The 20044-nt window shown below is 38.5% G+C and overlaps 1 protein-coding gene across 1 annotated transcript; it reads left to right on the forward strand.

Annotated features, from left to right (window-relative positions):
* The first annotated feature begins 1692 nt into the window (after positions 1-1692).
* On the forward strand, positions 1693-19572 carry LOC117383662 (rap guanine nucleotide exchange factor 5-like). The gene is made up of 19 exons (XM_033980859.2): positions 1693-1766; positions 1867-2076; positions 5429-5538; positions 6126-6220; positions 10427-10505; positions 11113-11257; positions 12644-12741; positions 14768-14798; positions 14895-14973; positions 15957-16106; positions 16487-16584; positions 16669-16791; positions 16860-17038; positions 17167-17257; positions 17349-17399; positions 17638-17725; positions 17795-17859; positions 17931-17985; positions 18052-19572. The coding sequence occupies exons 1-19, from the start codon at positions 1764-1766 to the stop codon at positions 18168-18170; spliced, it is 1869 nt and encodes a 622-aa protein (XP_033836750.1). The 5' UTR covers positions 1693-1763; the 3' UTR covers positions 18171-19572.
* The last annotated feature ends 472 nt before the right edge of the window (positions 19573-20044 follow it).

Here is a 20044-nt window from a genome sequence, read left to right on the forward strand (position 1 = left end):
TTTATACGAAAATTGCCTAATAGGTTACATAAAGAGGAAAACATACTCACCATATTGGCATGTTCACTGTAAGTCTTCAAAAATATATATTTTTATACATTTCGTGTTGATAAAGTAACTTGAAGAGTAGTCGTGCTTTCATACAAAACAAAACAAAACAAAAAAATCCCAAAAAAACAGCACAACATCGTGGTGCGTCCTGTCGCTCTTCGGATGCCGTAGTTACTTTACGTAGTTAGAATGTTGATTTTTTTTATTGATGTAGTGATTTGAGGATATTTCAGGTTGTTAAATCATCTGGAGACCAGGGCTGACCTAATTACAATTATAACAGTATAATGGGCTGTCAGTGCCTGCGTTTATCTAAATAGTCTCTATTGGGGTCCAGGGGACGCCCATCACATTTTCTCCAGTCAGTTTTTATTTTAATACATTATGAAGAGTAGCCAATATTAGGCCCACAAGATTTTGGCAACAGCATCGTAACATTAACAATATCCACAGTATGCTTTAGAGTACTGATCCTAAGACACATTTTATAGAAACAGAAACATTGCATTAGATGATATCTGGGTTGTTTCAGGTTAATGTAACAAACTATGTAAAGTTTCATCACTGGTGCCGTAGGCCTACAGTAACTGTGTAAATTCCCTTGGCTCTTGTCATAGTCCTCAAAGACACCAGCACCGGAAAACCTGACTTCAGGCATGTTCACTTTGCAATTCATTTATTTAAAAAGTGGGTCAGTGGGAGCACTGTTAAAGCCTGTGCTTTTTGTACAAAGTGGTGCTCTGCGGAGCTAGAAGAAAGGGTTATTATAATTATTTTGCATTATTAAGAACCTTATACTTTTCCCTACATAAGATCCAAAAGCGAGACAATATGAAGAAATATGCTGTATGAATCTTGCATTTACAGATAAAAATTCGTGAAACGATGTAAAACAATTGAGGAGCATTGTACTGGTTTACTCTTGCCAAAAGAAGCTGCTCATGGAGACAGATCTTTGCTCTTTCTACACTGCTGCTGCATCAGCAGTTTACAGTCACTGTCATAGAATGGCTTTCCAATGACTCAATGGACCATCACAATGCAGACAATGGAGCAAAGGATGTCACAATAAAACATAATACAACTGATCTCCTTACACACCATGTTGTATCACTGATCACAGAGAATAGGTATGTGGCATTACAACTTTCAACATAATTTAAAAGACATGTGAAGAATGTAAAATGCTTTGATGATATGCAAATCCCCTTTTATTAGATGTAACATTTGTTGATTTTCCTTTTAGATATCTCTTTAAAGACAATTTAATCAATGTGGAAAACTGACCCCTGCCCCTCATCTGGGAGCATGACATTGTTACTCCCTAGAATCAAGCTACACACAGTTCAATCAGGTCCACAGAGATGACATAAGGGTACTATAGGGTTTGAGTGAACTCCCAGCCACAGACGGGTCTTAGGTCTTGCTTAAACAGTGATGGTTGTCAGTATTTCTAAGGCTGAACACTTTTACCAAATTGGAGGACCACCCATTGTACTGTGCCCTTTCTCCTGTCCGCACAGGATTTTGAAACTTCCTTTTTAGGACTGTCCTGTACTCCAGATGTTTCCTGAACCCACCTAACTCACTCCCATCCTGGCGGTTAAGAAAGGCAAGGAACAAGTCAAGTCACTCACTGAAAACCAGCACACTGTTCTACCGATACAGGGCAGGATAGGGACGTTGAAGTTTGTAATATAAAAGGGAGAAAAATGGTGAGTATGTTATTTTATGAGATCCTTGTTTGCAATAACTAACTTTTCAACTATTGATTTGTGGTGCATGAACACTGTGCGGTTTTATGCTGATTTACAGGATGAAAAGCAGGACCCAGCCAAACAGACAGTGATGTGGGACTGTGGGCTAAGGTACATGTTTGGTCCGACTCCTGCCCTGCACCCTGGCAGCAGGTGCATCATGCAGTGTAAGGAGGACCTGTCCAGACTGGAGATGGTTCACAGACTGGCCAAAGACGGATGCCGTCTTTTTCAAATCCATGGAAAGGGACCAGATAAAGTAAAAGAGGTTAGTCACAATACTTATTCTCTATAAGAAGAGTAAGATATCTTAATTACTAAACGTGCACTATGTAACTTTTCTGGAGGGCATTTCACCCCCTGCTTGTCTCCAGGGAGGTGGGCTTTTTTTTCACCTTTTCATCTCTTGATGGATCTGATCTGTAACTTGGCCTGGAGGTGCCACCTGTGCTTGTATCTATGGAGATAAATACAAGCACAGGTGGCCATACTCTGAGGAACATTCCAGGTATAACAATAACATATCCATGGAGACAATCAGGTGGCAGATACTCCACCAGAAAAGTTGCTAAGGTTACCTTTAAAAACTTTTGATGCTGCATGTCAGTGTATAGTAACATCATAGGGAGTAGAGAATTAATGTATATGGTCTTCAGAGAATACTGAAATGTAATGAAATTGTACCATTTTAAGTTATTATGATATTCAGATATGTTATACCTAAAATATGTTGACAATGTTGAGGCTGGCAATTACAGAAATGAAATTTGTTGAAAATACAGTTGGCAGTCTGCATTATTAAATAATGGTGTAAACCCAAACCACCAATAATTCATGAGAATGGAGTGCATGAGATGTGTTTACACTTCCTGGTACAGTCCTGGTGTACACTTGAATTGGTTGCATTTTAATCCTGGTTTAGATCTACGTTTAATGTAATGTGATGTGATGAGTGCAGACAAAATGATACTTTTCATGACACTACATGATTGTCTAGGGCTAAAGTTTTATACATCTGTTTACTTTGTTATATTAAGATTGGTGCAAAAAAAACTACAAATAATTCAAATTTTACTTTGTGCTTTAAATAATTTCCTTGGTTCTGGTTGAATTGGTAAATCCTCCGGGCAGGATACATGTTATGTTAGTCCTCTGTGTGGGGTAGGTGTCCTGTGGTTCTGGACAAACCTTCTGTCCTAGAGGCGTAAGACAAATTCCCTGAAGGTCAATAATAATGTTAAACTTATTTTAGGAACAGTGCCAGGACAAACTGTGAGCTCGTTCCTCCCTGATTGCGCCTTTCCTACATTTTGAAACATCACACCTGTCATTGTGCTCTAAACTAAGTATCTGATTGGCTGACCTTCTGGGCTTTTCCCTTCCTGCCAGCTGCGTTTATAAGCAGCAGCGGTTGACAAAGGCAGGAAGACTTGACGTAGAAGAACTGGGCCAAGCCTCATGCCATTGTATGTTAGAGCAGAGGGTGGATTCCAGTACAGTAGGAATTTGACCTTTCCTCATAACAGCAGACACCTTTTGGCTACTCATTGAAATATGTGTTATACTCCATCCTGTCTGATGATAAGTTAGAAGAAGCAGAAAGTGAAACTATATTAATGTACATTTTTTATGTAGATGCATGTACAGTACATTTGAAATTCTGTAGTATAACATGGGTAATCCTAATGGGTAGATATCATGACCTTTAGTTTAATGCGTATCTAGAAATCAAGCTTATCTGAGATTATCTGAGAGCATTTTCATTTTATAGCATGTTTTAATCTACAACATAATCCAGAATTGGTGCAGTACAATGCACACGCCACATGATGTATATAAATATAAAATACATAAAAGAGCTTTGAGGAATTTGCGAAATCCCAGCCGTAGGAAGTGGAGTTGTTTAATATACAATGAACATAAACATGTGAAATATTGAGGTTATGGAAATTATGCAATACCGAAAGTGAATATGAATGGTGCTTCTTGTTTCTTTCTTTCTTTTTTTTTTTGGTAAACACATACTGTAAGGTTTCAATCATTGTCCACTGTGTTAAATTATTTTGTGTAATCAACATCCATAGATTTATATGAGACATTACAACTTCAAAATGCATCTTTCTCACAGGGACATAAAGATAAAGAGCACCAAACTTTCCCATCTTCCAATCATTTCCAAGATTTGTATATATGTAATCTTAAACCTGATTTATTAAAGTTTTTAATAAAAAGGTTAGGCAAAATTGCAAAATGTGTGCACAATTTTCCAGTAAAATGTAGTTTATTCAAATACTATGTAAAATATACAAGAAGTTAAAACTGACTTTATCTGTATTTCAGATTTATATGTCCCAAATATGTGTGATTTCAGCCTTATTTATATATGAAAACTATAAAAAGTTTCAAATTAACAGTGTCTCACCTTGAACTGAGAAAAAAATGTTTCTGGTGAAACTCACTCACTGAGTACCTCAGTGAAAGTGGGAGGATCCCCAGCGGAACGAACATGCAACACTATCATAGGAAAAGAAAGACATAATTTCACTAGTATGAGATTATTGTTTTATATTTTAAACATTTAGAACGTTTATAAATTTACTGAGAACAAAAAAATGGTCAGAATCCATATGGGTTTTTTCTAGTTTGCTCTGATATAAGTCTTTGCCTCCCTTCAGTATAGAGTCGGCTAAAGATATAAACCAACATTGATTTTCCCATTACATTGTACAGGCTGATAAACCACATCAAGGAAGAGGCCTGCTGCAAACATTTCCATTAATGGTCCTGTCTGGGTCTGATCCCTGCTGTTTGGAGATGCGACTGCTCATCTGTGCAATGTTCATATTCTGACATGTGTTCAATATTGTTGTCTTTAACAGAAGCATGTTATACAGACAATAAACATATTTATGTTAGTGTTACCATAAAAACAATAGTCTGTGCTTGGAATTCTAAAATGAAGGGGTCTTGATGTTTGTTAGGCAAAGGAAAACAATGTAAAAAAACCCTGCACAAAGACGGCCATTGCTTTGAGTCTTGTCTGTGGAGGAGAGGTAAAGGAGGGGGGTGCAGGATGCGTGCACCACATGGTCAGCTCCTCATTAGGGCTATTATCCCTGCCAGACCCTCCACTGTCAAGCAACAACCAGCATCTTTGTTTCTAGCCAAATACTACTGTAACTTTAAAAGAGATTGTAAAAAATATACTATTACAGTTGTTAGTCACCTCTTACATAATAATGCTGAATGGTTTTGTCCTACTGGTGAGTTGAACAGCATAAACAATAGAGAAACAGAAACAGATGTGTCAATATGTCATATTTATAACACAGCAATGTTTTCATTCTAAAATAATAGCTCTGACTGGAGTGGTAATTTCACAACCCAAATCACAGTGAACCTACTCACTACATTAGTGTAATTAAAATATGCATGAGTCCTCTATGTTAATCTATGAATGGGGACCACCGATAAGCACTGAATAAAGGCATATTGAAGTTTGCTTTCATTAACAGTGGCGGCTTAAACAGAGCATTATTATGGAAATGAGTGGAGGTTGTGTGGGAGGAAATACAGGGGAATCTCCTCGGTGATAACAGCCCTCCTCCTCTGTGTTTCAGCCCCACAGTGACGAGGCAGTCCGTGTGAGTGTGAGCGACCGCGGCCGCGATGTGCTCGTGCTCCAGGCTCTCAGAGGATCTGTGAGGGGAGGGGCCACAGAGGAGGAGAGGTAAGCCCGCTCCCTCCTGTTTCCACTGTCAGCCGCTGTCTCTGGCATGCTTACATCACTACACTCTTCACATAATTGGCATAGGAAACATAGAAGTGAGCAGCATGGGACTGTGAGCAGAGCACTGCTGCTGCCTTCTGCACATCCAGGAGCTCTGAACCGTGAAGTCAGCCAATCCCCCGCTGTCTGAGGCAGCGCTGGACACTGTTAGGAGCAGCCGATGGATGGACAGACAGATAAAAGGGGAATGCATTAGTAACTCCGGGGACAGAGGCGGTGTGAGGGCAGCAGGACTCTGCGAGGATGGGCTCTCAAGCTCAGCCCCACAGTCTGCTGCAGGAGGAGGGCAGGCTTCTGCATGCCGCGCTGGTGGAGCAGGAGGAAGATGAGGACGAAGACGAGGGCTCAGAGCTGAGCTGCACTAGTGACAGTATAAGTCGTGTGGAGCCCCTCACCATGCCCACCTTTGATGTCCCGTACTTTCGTTACATAGATGATGAAGGGACAGAGGGAGAAGAGGACTGGAGCAGCCGCTCTCTGTCCTCTATCGAAGAAGACTCGTCCACTGACTCTGCTCTGTCCGACAGGTACGTGGTGGTGTCAGGAACCCCCGAGAAGATCCTGGAGCATCTGTTAAACGAGCAGAGAGTGGAGGACGAACAGGGGAACACGCAGGGAGAAGGTCAGTGCAAACTAAACTTCCTCTTCAGGTTTGATGCTTGAGCTCACAACAGAAGTAACACTACTTTTATGTTCAACTTAAGAAGCAATGAACACTGGACTCATGGTTAATAAAAGTACGTTGCTTGACTTTCTATGGAGCTTTCACTTCCCCCTCTGCATGCTGGGATGGCTGGGACAGCAGACACCCCTCCCCTTCTCACTGGGTTAATCATCTACAGTCAATTCCCAAATGATTTGAGCTATGCTCTTTTACAAGAATTCGTTTTATGGGTATTGGTGCAAATAGCTTTGAAACAAGTCCAGTATCACAGCAAAAACAAATCAACGCATCCCTCCTTCCCAGCAGGTTCATGGAAATGTGACACTGTTGCCAAGGCAAAGGAAGCCTGTTTGTGGCTCATGCTGGAGCTGTCTTTATGGGAAATGATGATTGAGTGTGAGGCACAGTAAGGCAAAAGACAAAGAGAAATGAAAAACTGAAATGAAAAGAAAGCAGTGAGACAGACAAGGTGAGACCTGAGGTTTGTCAAGAAAATAGAGCTGGTGACAGCTGATCGTTCATCAGGATGGAGCCACGCTAAGCCCTCTACAGATGATTACTCATGCTGATGAGCGACAGCACTAAATTGATCTGAATGGGCTCTCAGGAGATGTAGCAGGGATTGTACATTATTTGTACTCCTACTAGGTTGTTGTAATATGACTCATTTATTATATAGTGTAATGTGTAGTGATCATTGTTTTCTAACCGATTTAATTCATGTATTCCAAAATGTAAAATGAACAAAATTTCCAATACATTACACTAGGAAGATGTTTTAATCTAATTAACAAATCAAACAGAAAACACGCATTAATGTTGTTATAGAGATGCAAATACAAGGAGCAGCAAATTCAGAAATGTAACTCACATGGGAGGTCACCTGCCATTTGTTGGAGGGGGATATGAGCACCTGGGCTTGCAACTATTTGGTATACTGTGGTTGAAAGCAAGAAAAAAAATGATCTGATGATGGCTTTTTGCCGAAAAGTAATGTCAAAAAAATAAATAAATAAATTTAAAAAAAAAAATATATATATATATATATATATATATATATATATATATATATATATATATATATATATATATATATATATATATATATATATATATATATATATATATATATATATATATATATATATATATATATATATATATATATATATATATATATATACATGTTTTGGACATCGCCCAACTGAGTGTGCTATGCATTTTTTTTATTTTTATTAAATGTTCTGAATTTAAATTAAATATTCAAAATTTATGTAAACATCTATCCTCAAGGAAAACCCCTTTTTATTGCAAGTTGGCAACTTTAAGAAGGGAAACATAAAAGATATGTAAAAATGCAAATCACTGCTGGGTTGGTTGCTGATTAATTGTGAGTTTGAAACAGAAAAGCTAAAAGCAAAGATGTTCAATGAAGCTATACCAGTGGCAAATAAGCAGTCACTTCAACTTAATAAAGTAAAAAGAGTTCATCTTTGTATTCACTACTCAGCTAATTGCCTGTGAAGTTTGGTGGTATGGTTGGTTGATGGATCATTCCCCTTAGATCACCTTGGTCTGACTCCATTAACAGTGAGTCTCCATAGGGAGCATAGAGGAGCATGAGGCTGAGTGATGTCCCAGGTCAAAGAGCAGAGACCAGACTGGGGCAAAGCCCCGACACCCATTGATCTAAACTCAGCTCTGTTTAATTGTTGGTCTCCCTCTGGCCTTGGAGTGCAGCCTGAATACTGACACTCTGGAACACCGGTCCAGGATGCCCTTGGAGGCTGAACAATGGGATAACCATGACAGATTGTTAAATTCACCAGAAGTAGTTGTAGGTGAGGTCAGTGCTGCGTGACTGGCAAGTCTTTATGCAGTGCTCATCCACAAAATAAATTCATAGATCATTATTGGACATCCATTTGCGCAGGCAACATAAGGAATGCAGAGGAGCTACCAGTATTTTCTGCTAGATATTTCACATTTTGGAAGAATACCAAAGGCATGCTGGAGAAAAACTGCTTAATAGTAAATGTAGCTGAGCTTCCTTTATTGTTGGTTTGTGCCCAAGTTGTAGTGTATTTGTTTACAAGAGCAGTGGTCCATAATCAACTGGCTGCATTAAAATGAGTTTGACAGAATTTTACTTAATTTCAAGCATTTTACCATGCAATGAATAGGATTGTCTTTTATTATGACAAATGACCATGTGCATTTCAACGACAAGCTTGGATCAATTTTACAAACACTTATTGAAATGCAAAAAGAATTGGCAGGTTGATGGATTTCACAGCCAATGGATGCAGAATCAATGAATCCATTATACACTTCCTCTGACTGAGAAAGCACCTTTTGATTTGATCTGAGCTAGTGAAAGAATGCAGCCAGGTGGATTACATCAACACTAGCTTTTATAGTAATGCAATTTTACTTGTAATTCTCATGTTGGTTTTAAATTTTTAGGTTATTTTAATATATTGATTATTATATACTTAAAAAATGAACACAGACTTAATTCTTAGGAGTTTAGGCTTAGTAACTACTTAATTAAGTGTTTAGGAGCTTTAGGTATTATTTATTCATTCTTAATAAACAAATCTTCATTATTAATTTAGAGTTTCTGTTGTTGTTTCTGCATAAACTCTGATTAATTTGCAGGACTTGCAGATTAAATATTTATAATATTTTCTGCCTTATAAAACATACAGAGACCACTGCCTGGGAGGTGTACATGTACTGCATCTTATGTGATACCAGTAGTGGAAGAGAGCTCAAATTTGTTATTTATAAGCTTGGTCTAAATGTATGTGGCTGTATTCTTTATGTTAGCCATGTGCTAATTGGCATAAGCAGTAAGTGATGAGTTCACAGCTGCTGTTTATGGATTAGCATAATTGTAACAGGGATTTTTGTGGACCACAAAAGACTCTGGAGCCTCACTCTGACACTTTCAGAAGAGGTTTTCCTTAATAGGATTTGTACAGCACTTGCTTTCAGTGTTACATCTTGTCTGGAAGTCACTGCATGAAAAACAGTTTGTATGCCAGATTATAAAATATACTATAAACTGTTCATTAAATCATCTGGTCTACATACGTATAGTACCAGGGGGCGTGCTTTGCTGCATTTCAAACTACAACAATTTATAGGCCTATATTATTGAATGGAGATGTGATAGGCAAAGTAACTCTTCTTGAGATGTAGATTACGTTGTTGTAGTAAGGAGCTCATCCAATGTTTTTCTATTGCACATTTGCATAGAGTAAATTGAATGGCTGCTATGATATGATAAGATTTAACATTTGTAGAATTTTCTTCTGAAATGTTATAGTTTCAGATTCTAGCAGGTGGTGATGTCACATTGTCAGATGGTGCCAAGTTTGCTCACTGATTACATCAGTAATCCAGAAGTATCCAGAAGGAAAATTCGTAATTTATGAAATGGATTTCCTTGATTTTTAGACCCATCACCCAGACCCAGATCTCTTACTATACCACACCAATGTTTTTGCCCCAGTTTTTCCCAAATACAAGTCATAGCTCCACACAATGTGATCATCTGAGGCCTGTTGACCTAGAGGACCACTCTTGTCTTTTTTATTTTCCACAAACATTTGTGCATGTATGTAGCCTTGATTGCATACTTTTATTGAAAATATTGAGTGGTGAATTTGCAGCTTCAAACACTTTAGGCTGATGGTGAGATTAGAAAGAGCCAGCTAATGTGAATGGAAACCTGGAGTAAACAGAGGTCACGTCAATCAGCTGATGCATTTACATTATTGGCTTATCTGCACTGATTCAGGTTTCAGGGTTACACTAATGACTGTGCTTATGCCCATTTACATTTGTCCAAGAAACTGAAGGAAGTAATCTTTGTTGTTTGAATCAGAAAATAAGCATAAGAAATAGGAATCAATATTCCCCCTGACTTAACCATTACTGTATTTTTTTTTTTTTTACTATACAAAGAGCATTTTGTCTGTTGCAGCATTAATCAAACAAACTGACATAGCACTTGTGCTTGCATCTGAACACAGACAACCTATTGCCCATTTGGGGAATTAGAAACTAATGGGTTTATAGCACATGCCTGCAGATATGTACAAAATAAGAAGATTACGGTGATTATAAAACCATGTATTTATTTTTATTTTCTAGATACTCTTCTGGATGACTTCTTGCTCACCTACCCAGTCTTCATGACAACCAGTGATTTTTGCCAAGCTCTACTCGGACAATATCCTTTTTATGTATTACTTTGAACTCAAAATCACATGCACATATAGAAAGCATTATTATCACTTCTGCTATTCTGCTGCAAGCAGATTGTCGATTGTTGTTATTTTATTCCCTGGTCAAATACTATATGGTCTGTATATGTGAAGTCTGCACACACTTTCAATATTACTATGTACTGCCTAGGTATTTCACTATCTCCCAGGCCTGTATGTATGGTGGTTGGAAAGGCCAGGGCAGATGTGGCAACAATACTAACTTACTATCAATGAGTATGGAGTTAATTAAAAACACACCACAAAAGCGACTTTGAGTGTCTGGAAAAGCACTATGCAAGACTAATACATTGTTATTATTATCACATTGTATGGTGATAAATGTCTTTGTGTGTTTATACTATAATTAATGAGTGTGGCCCACATAGCCTAATGCTGCTATAGGTCAGAATGTTTGGATCCAGCCACTTGAGTTAACGTAGACTTCATAAATGTTGCAGGGACCATCTCTCAACATTAGCACCACAGTTTCTTATCAGGTGCACATTTACACTCCCCTGCAGATGTCCGTATGATATCAAACTATCCATCTAAAGCCTTAACAAAACTCACCTTCTGCACCAAGCGATACCGAGGAAAAGAGGACAGGAAAGAGGTGCTGCAGAGGAAACAGAAAGTCCTCCACTTGGTTTTACAGTGGATGACTCTGTGCAAAAGCTTCCTGAGGGACGACCAGCATATCAAAGTGTTTCTGAAGGTACAAAGCACAACAAGGGGTGGCCAAAACAGTTCAACAATGACAGATTTGAAAACAGTCTGAAAACAACCACATTATAGACATTAGTTACCACACTAGGTTCACTTCCATCGTGCCATTAAACTCTTACTATTTGAATTTTTAGTAAAAGCCAAAGTTAAATCTGTTAATTGAACACAAAGTTGTAGGAGTGAAGACGTATTGTTGCTCATCCAAGCCGTTTCTTCAGTTCTGGTCAAATTGCTGGTGGACACTGCCTTATATCTATCTGAGGGGAGGAGCTAACAATACTAAAACTGTAAACAGCTATTGTTTACAGTTTCAGTCTTAATGGGCCTATAATCAGTTTTAATGGTTTGAGATTCCTGTCTTTTTCAAACCTACTACAAACACTTTAAGATAGAAACTGGTTCACCCAGAGGACAAAACACTGAGCCATAAACAAAGTCCTGTGGTCTACTCCACTGAGTGTAGTGAAGAATGCATTGAGAAACTAAGCAGTCACTCCATAACAGAATGTACCAACACTATCACAAGAGATCCTCTGAACCCCGGTCCGCCGTACATCTCCATCTCAAATCCACTAACCACTCCTTTGAAGATAGTGAGGTTCAGATTTTAGCCAGAGAAAAGAAATGGTTTGAGAGGGGAGTTAAAGAAGCTATTTTTGTTAGGAAAGACAATCCTTCCTTGAACAGGAATTGGGGCCTTAGACATCACCTGTCCCCCATATATAATGCCATACCGGGACCCAAAGCAAACAAATGAAACAAAGAGAACAATAGAGCTAGCCAGTAGGCCCATTAAGACAATACCTGTTTACAGTTTCAGTGTAGTTATCTCCTCCCTTCAGATAGATATAAGGCAGTGTCCACCAGCAATCTGACCAGAACTGAAGAAGCTGCTTGGATGAGCAACAAAACATCTTCACTCCTACAACTTTGTGTTCAATTGACACATTTAACTTTGGCTTTTAATATGGATTAGACCTGGATGACTGAGATGTACAGATATATTTCAAATTTTCTAAATGTTCATGGGAAAAATTTATGGGAAATTGTCTTTCAGAATCTCAGCAAGCTTCAAAGAATGTTGAGCTCCATATAAATACATATTAAAAATGTGCCAGAACTTGTCTTGGTTAAGGTTCAAATATCACAAAAAAAGTACATAAATATCACTGTTTGGAAAATCCTGTTCTTTCTATCAAGTTAGTTTAGTTAGTCATAGGCAATATGCTTGCTATTCTAATTTTGGATCCCATGAAACAACAATTCCAATGTGATTTTGTATTTTTTTTTTTTTTTTGCTCTATCACTTCTACACTGCATACAAAGAAATGGAAGCTCTGTTAAAGATATTAACCTCTTGGTACTTCCTTTGCAGACTTTGTACCGTTATGCATTAGAAGATTTGTACGAACATCCAGCTCTGGAGAAGGATTTGAGGGACCTGCAGGAAATCTATCAACTGCATCGTCGAAAGTGAGTGAGACTACACCATGTACAGTATAAGCAGCTTAAGTCTGTGTATCAGCATCACAGAGAGGGGCTGGTGGCAGTGCACAAAGACAGAACTCCCCTTATTCTGTAGGCTTTATTTAGCCCCTCTGTCAATGATCCTATTCAACAAGATTCCACTGTTCTGAGCATGGCTGAAAGGAAGCCACCAACACACCAAGACAAGTCTGAAATGTTAAGAAATGAATGAAAAACATCTTTAAGATAGATCGTAATTAAGTAGAGCAGAATCTTGAGATAGCTAGAGATTCAACTGGGACTGCCCTGGGCTGTTTTTGAAGTTAAAGCTCCCCACATCATGAATTTTATATTTTTTATTCAGGACTGGGCAATATGGCAAAAAATGATGAGTTATTTCCTTTCAATTGATCTTCTTAATTTTCTTTTTATTGTATATTGCTAGAATTCAATTGTTTCTATTTGACTGTTTTCAAGCAAATATATTATACATGACAGGCTGTTGATTTGAAATTTGTCTTGGACGTCAGGGGCACAATGAAAATAGATAATGTCCAAACACAATTTCGTACAATGTACAGTACTGAACATACTTCACTGGTCAAGAACTACACAATCCACAGAAAAAAAAGACCATTAAACATATTCATATCAGCATTACACTCAAATAATTATGCAATCCCTTTACGGGCTTTGGTTAAACTTTTGCTTAAAAACAAATAACTTTTCCACTGCAGTGCAATTTAACACAAACCAAGTTCTATTTGTTTATCTAAAGACCAAACTCTGCTCCAATCAACTCGAAATTGGCTGGTAGACCTTGTGATTAAAAACCCCAGCAGCAGTAACTGATCTGCAATAACTTCAACCACAAACCCATGAAAATTAAATTATTTGAATTATTTGTACAGCTGTATTTTCATGCATTATTTGTGTGCTACATATTTGCAGTAAAGTGTTTTCTCAAGATTACTTCTTCACCACCAGTCTGCATTACACTGGTCAATAGCTGTTTAAATATTTATTATGTCTCAAGAGTATGTCAAACAGCAAAATACATCACTTTTTTCTGTGTCTACACTTGTAATTTCATTGTACTGTGGGTGTTACTGTTGTGACAGATGATGTGCCACTCAGCTTCATTTTCTTGATCTTGATAAAACCAGACACTACATTGGCCTCCGTACCTCACAGTCAGCAGACAAATTGCCACACCCGAGTACCCCCACTCCACCCCTCCTTCTCCTGCCTCCGCCACAGCCCCCAACCGCTCCTCCGTCCCCGGGGAGGCCACAACCTGCCGCCCATCACCAACATTTGCAGACAACAATCCCTTATTCATGTTTATATCCAGGGAGGACCCAGCTCGCCCTCTCTTCCTTAAACAAGAGCATGTTGTGTGGGTGTTACTACCTGACATGCTCTAATATTTATGAGACATCACCATTATCTTGGGAGAGGACTGCACAGGCTGCTTTTTGACAATCTGCCCATGAAAAGCATTTTTTTAAATAAACCACCACAAACAGGAAGCAGACCTCTCTCATCAATGCCTTCCCTTTTAAAGCTTATGAGGTAATCTTGGGTCATATGGTTGTTTTTTTTTTTTGTTTGTTTTTTTTGAAAAGGCAAGCTCCTGTCCTCACTTTGCCTGGTAGCAGCAGGAATAGATTACAAAAGATTACAAGGTTTGAGATGACAGAGAGATTCCAGTTTTTCATTAGTCTATGCTAGCTGCTGCTGCTGTCGGACAGTGAGGAGCGGTCCCCCAGGGCAGGCTTTGTGCCAACACGTCTATTGTGATCCAGAGCCCAGAAAACCACTGGGACCATCCATCATGCTTTACAGGTCTAAGTGATGAGAATTGCTTGATTAAACTAAGGACCAGGCTGGACAGTTAGAAATCTACAAAGCACTCTAATCCTATTGAGATGCTGTTGAATAATGGGTTGATTGGCGTAAAGAACTGCATGCATTTCATTTACTTTGATAATAGACTAATAATATATGCTGTTTCTTTTCTTTTTTTCAGTACAAGCGATGATTATTCTCCACACAGAAAGGTTGGTTTGAATTGCCATGGATTGCTGCTCTACCAACCCTGCTAAAATATTACTGTTTCAACCATGTTTTGAAATATTGACATTTTTTCCTCCCAGAGCAAAGCATTGTTCCACCAGTTGAGTTTCAAAGACAATGGAGTGCAGCCCAGAGTCTCACACAGGGAGACCAAGGAGGGTGAGTTGTGATCTAAGACACAAGCCACACATTCTTCACACCATACGCTGTTACTAAAGTTACGACGGGCAGTCTGGACAATGGAGAGGACTTTCGGGGAATAGAGCAGCCTGGGGAAGAACAAATTCCTCAGTCGTGACTCAGATGCTTTGCCTTTTTTAGGATGAATTTTGATGTTTTGTTGCTGCTAGAAAGACTGCTTGATTTTGGGGCCTGGGTGATAATTTTGTTAATTTTCTAGCTCTAGTTCAAGTGTCGCCTTTATGATTGGATTGTTCCTTAAATTGCGACGGTGATATATTGTTATACAGACCTAGCCGCCTGAGGAGTTTACAAAACCAGAGGCGTCCTTCAGATAAGACAGTGCTGATTTGAAGCAGTTTAACATGAGTCACTCAGTGTAACCACCTGACCTCATTAGTGAGGAGCAGAGCAGCTGCACCAAAGTACTTGTTCATTTGTCTTTCTTATGGCCACCTCAGCCTATGGATATGAGATTGTTCATGTCTTTGTTCAAGCTGTTTTGTAATTTAAGCCAACTTGCTGTTCACTATGATAAGTCAACAGTGCAGACTAGAGCCATGTGCTGTGGAGACATACTTCTGTAATAAAAGCAACCAAATGGAATGATAGAAATTGACAAATGATTAATAGCATTTGCAACAAAATTAAATTGTCTGTGTTCAGCAACCAAACATGAAGCACCTGGATTATTATATAGCACATAATTATGATTTATTTTACAATTTAATTTGACAGAATATGTGAGCTTGAACATCTACATATTATTATTATTATTTTTGTTTTTTCGTTTGGATACAGTACATTGTTTTGGGTTGTTTGCTGTCATTTGCTTCATGTTACATGTTTTGATAACAGACCTACAAACACATTAGTGTGTGCATGATAGTATGAGACGCAATAATATGTTATACTGTAGATTGTTAAACTGTATTGACTGTATGTGTATGTGTATGTTGTAGTTTTGTGCCATGTGTACATCTCCATGGATTCCTACCTGAGTATCAGGGCCAGTGGAGGCATCGTAGCCCAGGAGCTGCTGCAGGCAGTGGCAGAGAGGATGGATGTCCCTCTGGGGGATCTGGTACTGGTGGCCATCACTTACCCTGGAGGTAAATACAATACATTGCACCAGGACAAACTTAGTTTAATTAAAGTTTGTGGCTGTGCCGTGCTCCTTGTTTACCTCATATACTCATGCAGTGTCTCATTATTATGCACATTCATTAGCAATGTACTACAGGGGGATATTGCATCTCAAGGTCATTTTTCACTGGCTTTTATTGCTTGCTTTTCATTAATAGTGTAATATAAAGTAAATACAATAAGCATTTTGCCATCTGTCTTTCAAATAAAGTATGCTTTTTGTCTTATTCTGTATGAGTCCAGTGGCTGAGGTGTGACCTCCCTGAGTGTAGTTTGGTCTAACAGCTGAATGCTGCAGTCTTTTTCCTGACAGGTTTAATAGGAGCTGTCATATTTGTATCTGCAGGTCGACTGCTCCTGCAGCCTCAGGATAAAGTCTACTCTGAGTTGTTACGACCAATCGGGCGGCTGCATGTGTGCAGGAAGGACCTCGGTGATGTGCTGGTATGGACTCTGCAGATATAGTACCTTTACTTTTTTTATGTGTACATACCATGAATCTTTTTTTTTTTTTTTTTTTTGTATCAGAACCCATTTACAGATAACTCTGAGCTACAGCAAAGGACCACTCACATGCTCAGTCTGAACACATGGGACGTGGCTGTGGCTCTCACAAATTTAGACTGGGTCCTTTTTGACTCCATCCATGAGGTTTGTGTGCAGAGTAAACTGTTTATGACATAGGAGTCTCTTTGCTGATTTGTCTTTTACTTTTACAGCAACAGTTGATCTACTTCACTTTCAGCCGCACGGCCAGCAGTGGCCACACTGTGGCACTGGAGCTTCTACTAAAACGCTGTAATGAAGTGCAGCTCTGGGTGATGACCGAGGTGCTTCTGTGTCCAACACTCTGTAAACGAGTGCAGCTCATCAAGAAGTTCATCAAGATAGCTGCTCAGTAATTATTATTATATTTTTAATTCAATCATTGACCATGAAAACCAGATGCTTAAAACTTAAATAATAGCATGGCGCCCTCTTGTGGTATCTTAGAAAACTCTTTTTTTTTTTTTTTTTTTTTTCCAGCTGTAAAGCTCTGAAAAATTTCAACTGTTTCTTTGCCATTATCATGGGTCTGAATTCTGCAGCTGTGAGCCGCCTCACTCAGACATGGGAGGTACTTATTTTCATTTGTTAATCTGTTTTAATATTTTGGCCACAACTTTTCAGTGCTGTATTTGATTTGTTTTGTTACATTCTCATTTTAGAAAATACCAGGGAAATTTAAAAAGCTGTTTTCAGAGCTCGAGACTACAACAGTAAGTGGAAAAACCTTATGCACAATACTACACAATACAATACTGCACAGTAGATAAGATAATTCTCTGGTGGCTAGTGTTGTGCTCCAATAAAATAATTTGCTGTGTTAAGATTTGAAAACTATAAAAATAATAATTATAATTCAGATGGATTTGCCTCTAACAGATCAGGCATGCACACACTTTGTTACCAATTCCCAGAGGATTAGACTAATGTATTTGAAAAATGTCTTGACAGGATCCCTCGCTGAACCACAAAGCCTACAGAGAGTCCTTTAAAAAGATGAAAGCACCAAAGATCCCCTTCCTTCCTCTGCTACTTAAAGGTACTCATAATATTGGCACTTAACATGTACCGTATAAAAACATATACATAATAATGTTGTCTGTTATAGATATCACATTTATCCACGAAGGCAACAAGACATTTCATGATAATTTGGTCAATTTTGAAAAGTTGGTGAGTCTCTTATGTTCATAGTCCAGGAACACATCTGGCAATATAGAAGCTAATGTGTGACTCTCTTGCAGCACATGATAGCAGAAGCTGTTCGAATCATTCGGCAGTGTCAAAACGACATGATGGGTAAGTATTCTAATGAGACAGCTTTGTGATGTGATGGATACATGAGTGATTATTGTACCATTTTAGGAAATGACATTACACAGAAAAGCAGTTCAGAAGTACGAGCGTATGTGGATTTTCTTCACATCATCGACAATCAACAGACTCTTTTTGAGCTCTCAGTTAAGCTGGAGCCACGTGCTTAAAGGAATCTTCTACTGTTCTACTGTCCAAGGATTACACGTCTATGAATAATAAACTACTGTTACTCAGGACTCTATGCAGATAGTGCACGTCCCTCTCTGGCCACAAGAGGGAGCCACCATACCAGAATAATGAATACACTGAAGTCAGCAAGAGAGACCTGAGGTCAACTACAGCAGTAACTGGCTTGCCTCTGCAGAGAAAGGAGAAATATGATTCAATATCAAGGTCTATCAGTAGAAATAAGTCTCTCCAGCAGTAAACAACAACAACAACAGTCAGTCTGAGCTGCACTGTAAGACATCAGTTCAGTTTGTTTTTACTTCATGTAAAATAATGATCTGGGATGTGTCTAGCACTGACGGCAACTTTCATGTAGGAAGAGGTTTAAGGCAAACTCTTTTGTCCCAATGTCCCATTAGAGAATTATGTCCCATGTCGCTGCTTCTGACCTAGAGTAGTTCACTGAGGAGCCTTGGGTGACCACACTGCTGTCAAGAGCATTCAGATGTTGATCTGGAGCCAACCTGAGCTGTGCAGATTCTAATAATATTAGATATTATCTATTTTTTGCAACACAAATATGAAAAAACAAGGATTTATTTAAATATGGAATATTTTCAGGCAAAAGAATTTTATAGTTAGCCAAAGAGCTAAAGGCAAATCCTTCTCATAACCTTAAACAATTTCCATCAATTAGACTTTATCATCTTCTTGTTTTATTGTCTCCTTAATTTACATATATGAGTAAGTCCAATGGTTTTACTCTAGGACAGTGCTGTAAGTAGTAACGAACCTCTCTGTGTGTGACTTACAATCATGTATTTTGGTGCCAAATGTGGTAAAAATATCAGAGAATATCTTGTGATAGGATTGATTTGTTTTACTGTGGACAATCAGTGAAATGATGCAACATACCATCTGTGTATTGGTATTTGACATTTTATAGGCTACTGTAGCTGCAGTCTCAATTATAGCTGATGGATGATACACATTAGATGGAAAAGTTTTATGTATTTGGCCAGCTGTCGTGAAATTGTAGATGAACTTTTATATACTGTTATTTTGTTGCTTTTCCGAATAGACTACTTAAGAATGTACATGCTTCAGAATGTGTTTATTCAGGTTTTGTATTTTAAGTATTTTAAGTATGTACTGTGTACTTTATTTTGTAAATATCCATTAATTCTGGATTGTATTATTTATTTCAGAATTCTTTATTTTATCCATAAACATTTGATCCTCTGTGATGGTTCTGTGCACAGTGTTTGATTGATCTGCATGATGAAGCAAACCATGGATTGTCCTCTCTAATTTAGTCAACTGTGTATGCAATAAAATATTGCTTTTGTTTACCACATTGGAATACAATGCCACCATAATACACACTCCCCGAATTTATAAATGCAGCACAATACTTTTTTTTAGATGATACAAAATCCGATATTTGTCTAGCTATTGTGGCTGATAACCAATATTTGCTGATGCCAAGATTAAGCTTTTAAAATCAATAAACTGAAAATCCAGAGAATTCAGAGTTTAAACTCAAATGTAGTTGTGTGCAAGTTGCCATGTTGAACTTGGTGTGACCCAGATGCCTTCTCCTGCTCACAGCCAGGTGTCCTGCCTGGCCTTTAACATGACTATCTGTGGCACGACCCCTGCTGCTCTGGGCCTTGTACCCTGCCATTTCCTCCCAAACACCAGCGGCACTGTATCATTTCCCTGTCACCAAATTAGTGGCTAGCTGCTGTGGTGCGCTAATGAGAGGAAGAGAGAGGGCACACGAACAGAGTACAGGAAGGCTGCTTCTTCATTTTCTTCATGCAATACAATACACCCAATCAATCCTCTGTCCTCCACACGTCTGTCGGGG

The sequence above is a fragment of the Periophthalmus magnuspinnatus genome, chromosome 16 (assembly GCF_009829125.3).
Source record: "Periophthalmus magnuspinnatus isolate fPerMag1 chromosome 16, fPerMag1.2.pri, whole genome shotgun sequence".
NCBI classification, from domain to species: Eukaryota; Metazoa; Chordata; class Actinopteri; order Gobiiformes; family Gobiidae; genus Periophthalmus; species Periophthalmus magnuspinnatus.